The following is a 15,041-nucleotide window of genomic DNA, read 5'->3' as shown; positions in this document are numbered from 1 at the left end:
TTGTAATACGGAAGTATCAAGAAATACAAGAACAATCATTTGCTTCTTTTCTCTACATTATGATGATACCATGTTTTAACATGGTATCAGAGCAGGTTCAACCATAGGAACTCACAAACGAATCATCATCGTTCATAATCCAAAACCAAAACCATTCCTAGCCAATACACCAAACCAGAAAAGTAGCAGAAATCAACACAAAAAAAAGAGAGAAATAGAAAAAATGAGTTCGAAAATCATCTCGAGCTGCAATCCAACACTCCATGTTGAGTCAATTCCCCAAACAAAATCACCCCAAATTATGTCCTTCAGTTCCCAGCTAATTATCAAGTCAAGAAAGCCATCGAAGGCCCGCGCCACGGCCCGAATCTCAGCCTCATACGCCCCTGCCCGAACCAAGGAGACACTGTACGTCAGCAACATCGACTACAACCTGACCAACTCCGACCTCCACACGATCTTCTCCACCTTCGGCAAGCTCGCCAAGGTCACGGTGCTCAAGGACCGCGCCACGCGCCAGAGCAAGGGCGTGGCGTTCGTCCTCTTCGTCCGCCGCGAGGACGCCGCCAGGGCGGCCAAGGAGATGGATGGGAAGATCCTTAACGGCCGAACCCTACGCGCCTCGATCGCCGGCGACAACGGGCGCGCGACGGAGTTCATTAAGAAGAAGGTGTACAAGGACAAAAGCAGGTGCTACGAGTGCGGCGAGGAGGGGCATTTGTCGTACGAGTGCCCGCGGAATTTTTTGGGGCCGAGGGAGTTGCCGCCGCCGCCGAAGAAGGGGCGGCGAGGCGGTAGCAGTGGAGGGGAGAGTAGGGGGAGGGATTTTGAGGGGGAGGCGGCTGGTGGAAATTGGGGAGAATTAAAATCAGGTATAGGGTTTGGTGTTTTCACACCAAACCCTCCATCTTTTCCTAATTCTCATAAAGGACCCCATTTTATGCAAACTACCCCCCCAAGTTCCGAAATATTACGAAAGCCACCCCTTGATTGTTCTGAATTGCAAAAATTACCCCATGTTATGAGAATTACCCCCTAGCTTCTCACAAATTACAAAATCGCCCCCTAAATACTTCTGCTGCATATCAAACCTCTTGTGATAATAGGGATAGAGATAAAGGGTGGATTTTTGATTGTGGAGCCACTGATACAATGACTTTTGATAAAACTGATATTATTAAGTCATCAACATCACATCGTACGCATGTTCAGACTGCAAATGGTGATTTGACTCGTGTTAAAGGAGCCGGAACTATAGAAATTTCCCCTACTTTACGTCTCTCAAATTGTCTTTATGTCCCGTCTCTTTCACACAAACTCTTATCTATTAGCCATGTTACTAAAGAGCTCAATTGTACCATGCTTATGCATCCTCACTTCTGTTTACTTCAGGATATCAGAACGGGGGAGATTATTGGGCGTGGCACTGAGCGGGATGGATTGTACTATGTGGATGAGATAGCTCAACAAGGCAAGGTGATGCTGGCTCACGGAACTGCTGACCGGGAAGCCTGGCTTTGGCACCGTCGGTTAGGGCATCCATCCACGGGTTACCTTAAACTTTTATTCCCTAACATTATGCAAAATAATACTTTGTCTTGTGAAACTTGTGTTTTGGCTAAAAGTCATCGACAACCTTTTAAACCCAGTGATACTCAGGTCGATTCTATTTTTTCTTTAGTTCACTCTGATGTTTGGGGTCCTTCACCTGTTGCCGGGGGTCAAGGGTTTAAATATTTTCTTCTTTTTGTTGATGATTGCACTAGAATGACATGGGTATATTTTCTCAAAAATAAATCTCAAGTTTTTGATAAATTTACTCATTTTTTCGCCATGGTGCAAAATCAATTCCAGAAAAATATCCAAGTCCTTAGAACTGATAACGGGGGTGAATTTGTCAATCATAACATGCAGAACTTTTGTCAACAAAAAGGGATAATTCATCAAACCACTTGTTCCCATACCCCTGAACAAAACGGTGTTGCCGAACGAAAGAATAGAATCTTGCTTGAAATGACCCGAGCTATGATGATTGAGTCTAAGGTACCCAGCCATTTTTGGCCCGAAGCTGTCGCAACCTCAGTTTACCTTATAAACCGCCTTCCCACTAGAACCCTCAAACTTCAAACCCCATTACAAAAATTATCTACTTTGGCCTCTGTCCCTGTCACTCTCACTCTTCAACCCCGGGTCTTTGGTAGTTCTATTTTCGTTCATATCCCTAAGAATGAACGGACTAAACTCTCTCCTTGTGCCATTAAGTGTGTGTTTGTCGGGTATGGTGTTAACCAAAAAGGGTATAGATGTTACAATCCTAAAACCCGTCAAATCATAACCACCATGAACTGCGACTTTCTTGAAACTGAATATTTTTACAGTACCCACCTTAACAGTCAGGGGGAGAGTGAAAAAGAGAGTGAGACCGACCTGTTAAGTTGGTTACCAATGCCAGGCCCGGAAGCAGACCCAACAGAAAAAGTTAGCCTTGACACCGAACATATTTCATCCGCTCCAGAACAATCTAGTCTGCTGCATGAGCCTATATCTTCTCCGCCTCTGATATCTGAGGTAAGAGCTTCTGAACCTACAATTGTGGCTTCTGATTCTGCTGATCATATTTTTCAAATCATTGAAGAAGAACAGGAGGATAATACAGTAGATGGAGATACTGGGAGATATGTGCTACCACCCAGGAGTAATCGAGGTGTACCTCCTAAACGGTATACCCCAGAGAAAGTTGTGAGGAATTCCCGATACTCAGTTGGGAATATCGCCAAGGGAAACTTGTCCAAAAATGCAACAGCCTATGAAGCAGCCTTATATGATGAGGAGATTCCACAAACAGCGGAGCAAGCCCTGAAGATCGAGCATTGGAGAAATGCTATGAAGAAAGAGATAGGGGCCCTAAACCGGAATCATACATGGGAAAAGTGTCGGTTGCCGAAAGGGAAGAAAACTGTGGGATGCAGATGGGTTTTCACAATCAAACGAAAACCCGATGGATCTATTGAGCGATACAAAGCTCGGCTGGTTGCAAAAGGCTACACACAAACATATGGGATCGACTATGCAGAAACTTTCTCGCCTGTGGCAAAGATGAACACTGTCAGGGTGCTCCTCTCCATTGCTGCAAACAAGGATTGGGATCTTCATCAGTTTGATGTTACAAATGCCTTCCTTCATGGTGATCTTGAAGAAGAACGGGAGGTATACATGGATGCACCCCAAGGTTTTTCAGATGAGTTCGGGGAAGGGAAGGTATGCAGATTGAAAAAGACTTTATATGGGCTCAAACAGTCTCCCAGAGCTTGGTTTGGAAGATTCACCACAGCTATGAAGAAGTTCGGGTACCAGCAAAGCAATTCAGACCACACCTTATTCTTGAAGAAACGAGGTGATCTTATTTCTTGCTTAGTCATTTACGTTGATGACATGATCATAACAGGGGATGACTTAGAAGAAATCCAGAAGTTGAAAGCAAATCTTTTCAAGGAGTTCGAAATGAAGGACCTTGGGAGACTAAAGTACTTCCTCGGGATCGAAGTACTCAGATCAAGGAAAGGGATTTTTATCAATCAGAAGAAGTATACTCTTGACCTTCTTGCAGAAACTGGGATGCTAGATTGCAAGCCAGCTGAGACGCCTATGGCTGTCAATCATGGGCTACAGATTGTGAAGGGAGCTGAATTGGCGGATCGAGGAAAATATCAACGTTTGGTAGGGAAACTTATTTATCTTTCCCATACTCGGCCTGATATTGCATATGCTGTTGGAGTTGTGAGTCAGTTTATGCACCAACCACAAGCTGACCATATGGAAGCAGCACTCAGAATTGTGAGATACTTGAAAGGAACCTTTGATTATGGAGTACTGTTCAGGAAGACTGGACATCTCGAGATACAGGCATACACTGATGCTGACTGGGCTGGAAATCCCGTCGACCGAAAGTCAACAGCAGGATACTTCACCTTTATTGGAGGCAACCTTGTCTCATGGAGGAGTAAGAAACAGAAAGTGGTAGCACTCTCTAGTGCAGAAGCCGAGTTCAGGAGAATCAAGAGTGGACTAACTGAAGTCCTGTGGCTAAGAAGACTGTTGACTGAATTGGGTCTTCAACCGACAAAGATGTGTCAAATGTTCTGTGACAATAAAGCAGCCATCAGCATATCAGAAAATCCTGTTCAACACGACAGAACAAAACATGTAGAAGTTGATAGACACTTTATCAAGGAAAAAATTGAAGGAGGTATTGTGACGCTCCCATTCGTAAGATCTGAAGACCAACTCGCAGACATCCTAACCAAAGCTGTGAACTCCAAGAATTTTTCAGAAGTTCTTGGCAAGTTGAATATCGGGAATCCCGTTACTCAACTTGAGGGGGAGTGTTGAAAATACTCAATAACAAAGTCAAGAAAAACCACAAGTAAAGTCAAAAGAAATATATTGTAGGACTTTAGTACCTTAATTATAGGGATTTGCATGACTTTGATCATTCTTAAACCTATAAATTGAGTATCATTGTAATACGGAAGTATCAAGAAATACAAGAACAATCATTTGCTTCTTTTCTCTACATTATGATGATACCATGTTTTAACACAGTGATGTAAATGAATGAGTTTGAGAGTGCTTATCTCTCCCATCTCCGATGGGATCTCTTGCAACTGCCACACATCTCGAGCAACGAGCTTTTCAAGAACTCGAAAAGCAAAGGTGTCTGAAGCCCAACACACGACATCACAGCTGTCGATTCTCAAGAATTTAAGACAAGGGCACTCACCGTTGAAAGTGCTCCACTCGCCTCCCAAGAAAGAGCTGTGTTCAAGCTCAAGAACTTGTAGATGTTGCAACGAACCAATCATTGCCAGATCTTCACGAGTGAGGCTGTAGTTTCTCAAGCACAACTTGTTTAGCCGAGTGGGGAAGGCAAGCCTCTTGCTCAGCAAATCCACTGGATATCGCGATATGCAGAAAGGGAACCTCATGTTTAGTGATTCGAGCTTCTGTAAAGAGCAGAGATTGTGTATATAGTGTAAGCACAAGCAATCTTCGTAATCTGTCAAGACATCACCAAAAACCACGCGCAATTTCTTGATGTTGGGAATTATCTTGCACGCCTCCTCCGTCCATATGAAATTCACTACTTGCACAAGTGTTTGCAAGTTTCTCAAGACACAAGTGTCATCTTCCTGGTCACTCGGAGGAGGATCGGGGAGACGAATTTTGTTGCACACGATGTGCCTGAGTTGTGACATCTCCCAAATTTCAGCTGGTGCATCGACTAGTCCACACGTTCCTTGAAAGATTAACGTTTGCAGATTCCAAACAGAGGATATAGAAGAAGGAAGATTGAACTCGGAGAAATTAGCAGTACTATAAGCAAAGAACCGCAGCTTACACTTCCTAGATAGATCTCTCACTGAAGAATCCTCACTCGTATACCAAACTCTCGCAGAAGAAAATAACTTTTCTCTATCTGCTAAGCTTATGCATAGGTCTCTGAGAAGATCATGAATGTAGACAGATCTTACCTTTCCATTCTTACGATACTTACCAACTAAAACGAGGTTCCTGTCAATGAGATCCTTTAAGTAATCCTCTGCAACCTCTTCCAAGACTCGAGCAGCTTTGGGCTTTAGAAATCCCTCAGCAGCCCAAAGTTTGGTGATTCGCGAGACTGGAATCTCGCGATCCTCTTGAAAAGTCCCCATATAAAGGAAACATGGCTTCAGATGAGCAGGCAAATGGCTATAACTCGAATACAACACATTTAGGCATTGGTCCCCCTCTCCTGAACTCAAAATTACTCTAATGTTTTCTAACACATTGTGCCAATATTCAACTGTCTTAGCTGACTTTTGAAGAAGCCCTCCGATCACAGTGATCGACAGAGGAAGCCCTTTGCACATTTTAGCAATCTCTCTTCCAATTTGTTCTAATTCGAGGGGGCAATCTTCCTCTCCAAATACCCTCACGCAAAATAGGTCCCAACATTCACACTCATCTAAAAGATTCACCCTAACACAACACGATCCACAATAGAAAGCCACATCTGAAAGCCTAGTAGTGAAAATGAGGCGACTTCTATTCCCATTATCAGGAAAATAAAACCTTATCTTATCCCAAACTTCAACACTCCACACGTCATCTAGTACAATCAGATACCTTCTACCCGTCAAACCTTTATACAATTGTTCTCCTAATCGATACTCGTCTCTTTCATTGTCCATCTCAATAGTGCGCCAGTGAGTTCTTTTAGGTGAGAAAGAGCTTCTAAGAAAATATCTGATAAATTGTAATCATTTGAAACAGACACCCAAACACGGACATCAAAGTGTCGCTTAATAATTGAATTTTCAAAAGTATTCTTGGCCAGAGTAGTCTTACCAATACCGCCCATGCCAACGATTGAGATGATCTGGCGGCTAGATTGATTTCCGGTGAGCAAATCCAAGAGCTGATCCAAGTAGCCACCAAATCCCACCATAATCGCCTCTCGGTTACTGGCAACGGATCTTGATGAATTAGCAGTCGGCTGCTCATATCTGATTCCCCTTTCCTCTTTCACCTTCAACACTTTCTCTCTCACAAGATCCATATCTACAATTACCTTCTGCAGATCGAGACTGTTTTTTTCGTGGGTACGAATTCGCCAAACAACATGGGATTCAAATAAATCTTCAGCCGCATGAGCTGCAGTTGCAATCCGCCTCTCCAAATCATCTACATGAGAGGAATAACTTTCTATAAAATCTAGGAAGAAATAAACTTTTTCGCGGAGGATCTCAATCTGGAAATGATGAAGAGAAGTGGAAAGTTGAGGGTGGTTTTGGATCTGCTCCACCGTATTCATCAGAGAAACTAGAGCTGCAGCCATCGATCTGTTGAGAAGAGCAACAAATTAAATAGAATACTAATGATATGTAAATAACAATCTATGGAGTTCCCACCTCAATTGCTATCTTGACTATACAAACATCAGATAAGACTTTGACGGAGTCTGCTGAGAAATAAATGAATCAAGTCGTTTTATTTGAATCTTTTGAACATAGAGCTCCAGCGAGTGCTCCACTATCTGATTATTTAAATTTCTTTTCCATTATGATCCTGCTGCCATTTTCCTTGAAGAAACGAGCTGACTTTGGCTAATTTACTGTTTCTCCGTAATAATTAATTGTAATTGGCTATATTGATAAAATAAACAACAAAAAAATAAAATCTTATAGCATCCATAGCTTGAATTACCTGCTGCAGATCGACCGTGCATCCAAGGCTTGCTTGATTGGATACAGAATGAATTCGATCCACGATTCAATCACCGTGATTACTACCTCCACCGTGATTATAGGCCTCTATGAAATCAGCCTTTTTCTGAAGGAAGAGGCTGCCAGAAACATGAGACCCAAAAAGCAACCCAACAAAGAACAGACTGTAGAACTCTTGAAGCAACTCTCGAAGAAACAGTTCAATCCAGATCATGAAATCTTTATACACTTATTGTCTACTCAATGACAATTAAATAGAGTATGAAAATACTCTAACAATTGTTAAATCTACTGTTACATTTTTACCCTTCCAATTTTAATTACATTTAAAATATTAATTAAATTGTGCATCTGTAATTTAATCTCAACCATCTATTTTTTCTAGATGATTGGTTTAGATTAGGTTCCTAGTTTTCATCTTAAAGGGGTTTCTATTTTAATATATATATATATATATATATATATATATATATATATATATATATATATATATGGTGTGGTTCTAGAGAGAACTACATTATTTGTGAGAACGGGAGAACCATCAAATATAATGCATCCACTGTAAAAATTAATGCATTTGCTGTTAAAATTAATGCACTAAAAAAATTTAAAAAAAATGCTCCCTTCAGGATTCGAACCCAGGATCTGCATTCATCCAACAAGATGATGCATCCACCGTAGATCTTGATGATCGAATGGCTGAAAATGGTTCTCCGGTCTTCTTTTATTTATGGTTCTTTCTTGAACCTCTCCCTATATATATATATATATATATATATATATATATATATGGTGGGGTTAATGTAGAAATCCCCTTAAGATGAAAACTAGGAACCAATTAGAACCATTGATTTAGTTAAAATAGATGGCTGGGATTAATTTGCAGATGCACATTTTTTCAGATTAATTTAAATATAAAATAAAACTAAAGGGTAAAAATGTAATAAACAATTAAAAGAAGAAATCGATTTTCACTATGCACTCAGATTTTCACTTTCAATTTTACACTTTGACCTAGGGTTTTTTACACCATAGTTAAAAATCGACATTGACGGCGGCGATTGGGAGTGCAATTCGATCTGTGCAGATCGACGGCCATTTTCGGAGAAAGGGAGAAACGCGGCGATGTGGGTACAATTCGAACCTCCGTTCTGTGCAGATCGACAGCCATTTCGGGTCGGAGGATTTCAAATCAGAAGTCGATCTTTACTAATCGACGACGATTTCTTGGCGGCGGACGTCGACGGCTGTAAATCGACGGCCATTTAAGGGCAGCGACTTTGAAACCGGAATTTAGCGGCTTCGATTCAAACCAGAGGACTTCGACAGCGGAGATTTTGAATCCGAGTTTTTAAATTTTTAACATTCATCTGCTCTTTGCTATAACTTTTGCGCATTTGGTTATTTTTGTTGCATAGCTTTAATTTTGTTCATGGTTCGTTGAAGATTATGTGTGATTTGAAACATCATTTCCTTGCTTATAGTTAGAATTGCATAGTTGATTATTTTAGTTGTATAGTATAAAAAATCACCCATTAATTGGTGCATAGATTGAGTTTGGCGCCTGGTTTTTGTGATCAAACCCCAAATATTTTGTTGTTTTTTAGAAAATTTGTTGAATATATTGTGTAATGCTCGCCTGTTTGGTGTTTGTTCGCTAATATTTTCGCTACGCCGCAAGTGCACGGTGTAGTTGCAATAAGTGGAAGCAAGGTCGTATCCCACAAAGATTAGTGAATTCAAACTTCTAAATAATATTAATAAGTTGTTTTCAATCTATTTAGACAACCAAAGATGAAGAGATATTGAAAGCTAAAATAAAGCTAAATTAAAGCAAGCAAAGTAAATAACAATAACATAAACTTAGTTAATAAATTGGGGAATGACTTGAAGGAAATTTATCCTAGGGACTAGATTTCGGTGGATTGTAATGAATTTTAATCTAAATCAATATTAATCTTGATATGGTCTACTTATCTAGGGCGATCTCCCCACTAGTTTTAGCCCCATCTCGGATGACTAAAACAGTAGATTACGGGTTATAATTGCCGTCCCCGGTCAATTTCTAACCTATAACTCCCAAGAGCACAAAAGATCAACAAGCCCTCACCCAACTTAGATTAGGTTCCTAATTTTCATTTTAAGAGAGGTTTTTATTAGAACCTCTCTCTCTCTTTCTCTCTCTCTCTCTATATATATATATATATATATATATAGGGGAGAGCTAGAATAAAAATACTCTTAAGTGTATAAAATATAAATGATTTTCAGCCCTTAGATCATCAAGATCTACGGTTGATTTGTAACCCTGTTGGATGAAATTCGTACATTAAAAAACGTTTATATTTGTATTTTAAGAAGTGTTTATATATATATATATATATATATATATATATATATATATATACGGGAGTGCTCCAATGAGACCTCCTATTTTTAGTGAGACCTGAGACACGATCTCGTGCGTTTATTTTATCAATCCTATGGCTGATATTGTATCTAGAGGGAGAATTTTTTTTTCTCAGGGTTCGAATCCTGAAGGGAGCGAAATATTTTAAATTTCATTATTCATTAGTATATAGTGCATTATTCATCGGTATATACTGTCTTGTTCATCAGTTTATATGTTTTATTCATTACCAATTTTTTAAATTTAGTTATTCATCAAAATATACTGCCTTGTGGCCCTTATTAATCAGTATATTAGTCTTATCATTGTACTCAGTGTCTCACGAAAAATAGGGGGTCAGCCACGACCGCCGGCCACCCTTCGCCCGTCACCCTCTCAACTCCCTCTCTCGTCTCTCACCTCTTCTCCCTCCAAAAACACAACACCCTCAATGAAGCAGATCTCTCTCTCTTTCTCTCTCTCTCTTTGAAGGCTCCACCGCCCACCTCGTCGGTGGCGCGGGTTTGCTCTTTGCCGTCGCCGCTGATTTGGGGCTAGGGCTTTGCCGCCGCGACCGCCATCGATTTTTCCTTTCACATCTGGTTTGGGTGTCTGGTTTTGGAGAAGTAGTCGCAAGCGACGCCGTTAGGGGCGGAGGAGCAGAGGTCATCGTGAATCTTGATGCGTGTGTGTCGAGTGGGGTAGAAGGCGGCGATGGCGACGGCGGTGTTGGGCTGCTGTTGTTCTGAAATTGAAGGAAAATAGGGAGCTGGATTTGGGGATCTAGGGTTTGTAGGTGGCGCCGCCGCTCATATACGGGCGGCGGTTACTGAAAAGCATATAGGAGCCCTCAATTGTATCATTCGTTCATTTTTTAAGCTGCAAAAATTTGACGTGGCTCACCGGATATTACAATGTATTTAGAATCATTCTTTTTTTGACCTATTATATAAAACGACGTGATTATATGCATTACTCATTAAAAATTCAAAGGATGAAAAATGGATAAAGGGTATAATTGATACAAAATTGATAGTTCAAGGTTTAAAAAATTATTTTCAATAGTTCAGGATATAATTGATAGTACGAAAATAGTTTGAGGTTTAAAGTGATATTTACCCTTATTTGATACTGAATCATCCTTTTAAATTTCATTTTTCTATAGAATCAAAAATAAGATCTAATTTGTCATTTTCGTCAATTCACAAAAATATATCATAACCTATTTTTAATAACAATTTGACTAATTTGTGTACCCATTTATTCACTCACTAACTTGTGGGCCATTTTCTGTTACTCACTAATTTAATTCATTTTTTTTTTCATTTTTCTTAATTTATGGCCTCTTTCTCTACTCACTAAATAAGCGGTATTCCCTTTGTCCTACTTCAAGTATCTGGGTTTTTTTTTTTTTTTTGGCTGTCTCACTTTAAATATCATGTTTTCTTTATGTAAAAAATTAATCTAAAAAATTGAGAATCTTTTGGATCCACATCACCTTTTTAACTCTATACTAGATCACTTAATAATCTAATTAATATTTTTTAATTAACATTCACACTTGCCGAAACTACCTTTTCAAGTTGTTTAAATTAACATTTTTTTAATTAGCATCATCGACGTACATGATACTTGAGCTAATTTCAGATACAACGGAATTGCGTAGCCATGGAACAACCACGCTATTACACCGAAGCCACTGACGCTCAGTCGAACCATCAACAAATGAAGTTTAAACAAAAAATAGAGGGATGCTACAATATATACAAAATCGATGCTTCATGATTTAAACAAAAATTTTAGACAATCTAAGTTCAATAGTGCAAAAAAGTTTGAAGTTTAAAATGATATTCACCCAAATCTTTTACCAAAATGCAGATACTCCAAAAGGCCTGAATCGAATAATGTCGATGGGTAAACTCTCCACTTTCACCCTTACCCAGAAACTATCACTGCAGCAGTACCAAGAGATGTCAACTTCAATCTTAAGGCTATCATTCCCAAAGCTGTCTTGCTCTTTCTTAATCTCCAATGCTGAAATGGCCGCAGTTTCAGAGCAGTGATGCAAATGAATGAGTTTGAGCGAGTTTATCTCTCCCATCTCCGAAGGGATCTCTTGCAACTGCCAAAGATCTCGAGCAACGAGCTTTTCAAGAACTCGAAAAGCAGAGGTGTCTGCAGCCCAACACACGACATCACAGCCGTCGATTCTCAAGAACTTAAGACAAGGGAACTCACCGTTGAAAGTGCTCCACTCACCTCCCAAGAAAGAGCTGTGTATAAGCTCAAGAACTTGTAGATGTTGCAACGAACCAATCGTTGCCAGATCTTCACGAGTGAGGCTGCAGTTTCTCAAGCACAACTTGTTTAGCCGAGTGGGGAAGGCAAGCCTCTTGCTCAGCAAATCCACTGGATATCGCGATATGCAGAAAGGGAACCTCATTTTTAGTGATTCGAGCTTCTGTAAAGTGCAGAGATTGTGGAGATAGTGTAAGCACAAGCAATCTTCGTAATCTGTCAAGACATCATCAAAAACCACGCGCAATTTCTTGATGTTGGGAATTCTCTTGCACGCCTCCTCCGTCCATCTGAAATTCACTACTTGCACAAGTGTTTGCAAGTTTCTCAAGACACAAGTGTCATCTACCTGGTCACTCCGAGGAGGATCAGGGAGACGAATGCTGTTGCACATGACGTGCCTGAGTTATGACATCTCCCAAATTTCAGCTGGTGCATCGACTAGTCCACACCTTCCTTGAAAGATCAACGTTTGCAGATTCCAAACAAAGGATATTGAAGAAGTAAGATTGAACTCAGAGAAATTAGCAGGACTATAAGCAAAGAACCGCAGCTTACACTTCCTTGATAGATATCCCACTGAAGAATCCTCACTCCTATACCAAACTCTCGCAGAAGAAAAGAACTTTTCTTTATCTGCTAAGCTTATGCATAGGTCTCTGAGAAGATCATGAATGCAGACAGATCTAACCTTTCCATTCTTACGATACTTACCAACTAAAACAAGGTTCCTGTCAATGAGATCCTTTAAGTAATCCTCTGCAACCTCTTCCAAGACTCGAGCAGCTTTGGGCTTTAGAAATCCCTCAGCAACCCAAAGTTTCGTGATTCGCGAGACTGGAATCTCGCGATCCTCTTGAAAAGTCCCCATATAAAGGAAACATGGCTTCAGATGAGCAGGCAAATGGCTATAACTCGAATACAACACATTTAGGCATTGGTCCCCCTCTCCTGAACTCAAAATTGCTCTAATGTTTTCTAACACATTGTGCCAATATTCAACTGTCTTAGCTGACTTTTGAAGAAGCCCTCCGATCACAGTGATCGACAGAGGAAGCCCTCTGCACATTTTAGCAATCTCTCTTCCAATTTGTTCTAATTCGAGGGGGCAATCTTCCTCTCCAAATACCCTCACGCAAAATAGGTCCCAACATTCACACTCATCTAAAAGATTCACCCTAACACAACACGATCCACAATAGAAAGCCACATCTGAAAGCCTAGTAGTGAAAATGAGGCGACTTCTATTCCCATTATCAGGAAAATAAAACCTTATCTTATCCCAAACTTCAACACTCCACACGTCATCCAGTACAATCAGATACCTTCTACCCGTCAAACCTTTATACAATTGTTCTCCTAATCGATACTCGTCTCTTTCATTGTCCATCTCAATAGTGCCAGTGAGTTCTTTTAGGTGAGAAAGAGCTTCTAAGAAAATATCTGATAAATTGTAATCATTTGAAACAGACACCCAAACACGGACATCAAAGTGTCGCTTAATAATTGAATTTTCAAAAGTATTCTTGGCCAGAGTAGTCTTACCAGTACCGCCCATGCCAACGATTGAGATGATCTGGCGGCTAGATTGATTTCCGGTGAGCAAATCCAAGAGCTGATCCAAGTAGCCACCAAATCCCACCATAATCGCCTCTCGGTTACTGGCAACGGATCTTGATGAATTAGCAGTCGGCTGCTCATATCTGACTCCCCTTTCCTCTTTCACCTTCAACACTTTCTCTCTCACAAGATCCATATCTACAATTACCTTCTGCAGATCGAGACTGTTTTTTTCGTGGGTACGAATTCGCCAAACAACATGGGATTCAAATAAATCTTCAGCCGCATGAGCTGCAGTTGCAATCCACCTCTCCAAATCATCTACATGAGAGGAATAACTTTCTATAAAATCTAGGAAGAAATAAACCTTTTCGCGGAGGATCTCAATCTGGAAATGATCAAGAGAAGTGGAAAGTTGAGGGTGGTTTTGGATCTGCTCCACTGTATTCATCAGAGAAACTAGAGCTGCATAAGCTGCAGCCATCGATCTGTTGAGAAGAGCAACAAATTAAATAGAATACTAATGATATGTAAATAACATCTATGGAGTTCCCACCTCAATTGCTATCTTGACTATACAAACATCAGATAAGACTTTGACGGAGTCTGCTGAGAAATAAATGAATCAAGTCGTTTTATTTGAATCTTTTGAACATAGAGCTCCAGCGAGTGCTCCACTATCTGATTATTAAAATTTCTTTTCCATTATGCTCCTGCTGCCATTTTCCTTGAAGAAACGAGCTGACTTTGGCTAATTTACTGTTTCTCCGTAATAATTAATTGTAATTGGCTATATTGATAAAATAAACAACAAAAAAATAAAATCTTATAGCATCCATAGCTTGAATTACCTGCTGCAGATCGACCGTGCATCCAAGGCTTGCTTGATTGGATACAGAATGAATTCGATCCACGATTCAATCACGTCTTCGGCTGCGATATTTGTCTCTCGAGATGTTGTGCCTGTTTACTACCTCCACCGTGATTATAGGCCTCTATGAAATCAGCCTTTTTCTGAAGGAATTGGATCTGATTGATTGTCGAGAGAGAAAGCAGAGCTGCATAAGCCGCCATTGCCGATGATTTTGGAGGTTCCAGAAAAGGAAGCCAACAGACTGAGACTTACAAATTGAGGAGCTTTACTTCTTCTCTATGCTGAGCTGTCGTGCCACTCAATTTTCAGGCATCATTTTGCTATTTAAAAAACAAATTATTTTCTAACTAATTTTAAAACCAAATTGATAATTTTATTTAGAGATAATCTAATGAAGGCTCCTCTTAATTCATGTCCTACACTCTCTTGTTCTTCCTTTATTCTCATTGCCGAAATTTCAACAGACTCACTGCATCCATCCACACTGATAACTTCAAGTGTCGGAATTTCTCCAATATCCAAAGGGATCTCTTCCAAGTGTTTCAATCCCATAAGCCTAAGCTTCTTCAAAACTGGGAAATGAGAGCTGTATGCATCCCAAAATCTCAGACTAACCCTTAACAATGCTCAAGAATCTAAGGCGGAGAAACTCACT

The 15,041-nt window shown here is 40.2% G+C and overlaps 4 protein-coding genes across 7 annotated transcripts; 1 reads left to right on the top strand and 3 right to left on the bottom strand.

The window, feature by feature from the left end:
• The first annotated feature begins 224 nt into the window (after positions 1 to 224).
• On the top strand, positions 225 to 1,039 carry LOC130998728 (U11/U12 small nuclear ribonucleoprotein 31 kDa protein-like). Its single transcript, XM_057924137.1, has one exon. It carries the CDS (start codon positions 302 to 304, stop codon positions 1,037 to 1,039), a length of 738 nt encoding a protein of 245 aa, XP_057780120.1. The 5' UTR covers positions 225 to 301.
• Positions 1,040 to 4,553: 3,514 nt separating this feature from the next.
• Positions 4,554 to 7,319, bottom strand: LOC130998727 (putative late blight resistance protein homolog R1B-17). The gene is made up of 2 exons (XM_057924136.1): positions 7,246 to 7,319; positions 4,554 to 6,881 (listed from the first exon to the last, which is right to left on the bottom strand). The coding sequence occupies exon 2, from the start codon at positions 6,228 to 6,230 to the stop codon at positions 4,554 to 4,556; it is 1,677 nt and encodes a 558-aa protein (XP_057780119.1). The 5' UTR covers positions 6,231 to 6,881; positions 7,246 to 7,319.
• LOC130998726 (probable disease resistance RPP8-like protein 2) lies at positions 6,274 to 6,877 on the bottom strand. Its single transcript, XM_057924135.1, has 2 exons — positions 6,329 to 6,877; positions 6,274 to 6,285 (listed from the first exon to the last, which is right to left on the bottom strand). The coding sequence occupies exons 1-2, from the start codon at positions 6,875 to 6,877 to the stop codon at positions 6,274 to 6,276; spliced, it is 561 nt and encodes a 186-aa protein (XP_057780118.1).
• Positions 7,320 to 11,456: 4,137 nt separating the features above from the next.
• LOC130999285 (putative late blight resistance protein homolog R1A-10) lies at positions 11,457 to 14,995 on the bottom strand. 4 transcript variants are annotated; one of them, XM_057924797.1, is made up of 3 exons: positions 14,364 to 14,995; positions 13,880 to 14,000; positions 11,457 to 13,803 (listed from the first exon to the last, which is right to left on the bottom strand). In XM_057924797.1, the coding sequence occupies exon 3, from the start codon at positions 13,706 to 13,708 to the stop codon at positions 12,359 to 12,361; it is 1,350 nt and encodes a 449-aa protein (XP_057780780.1). In that variant the 5' UTR covers positions 13,709 to 13,803; positions 13,880 to 14,000; positions 14,364 to 14,995; the 3' UTR covers positions 11,457 to 12,358. The 4 variants fall into 4 exon arrangements, with proteins under 4 accessions (XP_057780780.1, XP_057780779.1, XP_057780778.1 ...); XM_057924796.1 differs by having other exon boundaries at positions 11,457 to 13,395; positions 13,498 to 14,995; XM_057924795.1 differs by having other exon boundaries at positions 11,457 to 14,000; positions 14,069 to 14,995.
• Between the last annotated feature and the right edge of the window lie 46 nt (positions 14,996 to 15,041).

The sequence above is a fragment of the Salvia miltiorrhiza genome, chromosome 8 (assembly GCF_028751815.1).
Source record: "Salvia miltiorrhiza cultivar Shanhuang (shh) chromosome 8, IMPLAD_Smil_shh, whole genome shotgun sequence".
Taxonomy (NCBI): Eukaryota; Viridiplantae; Streptophyta; class Magnoliopsida; order Lamiales; family Lamiaceae; genus Salvia; species Salvia miltiorrhiza.
This window is presented reverse-complemented; position numbering and strand designations above follow the sequence as displayed.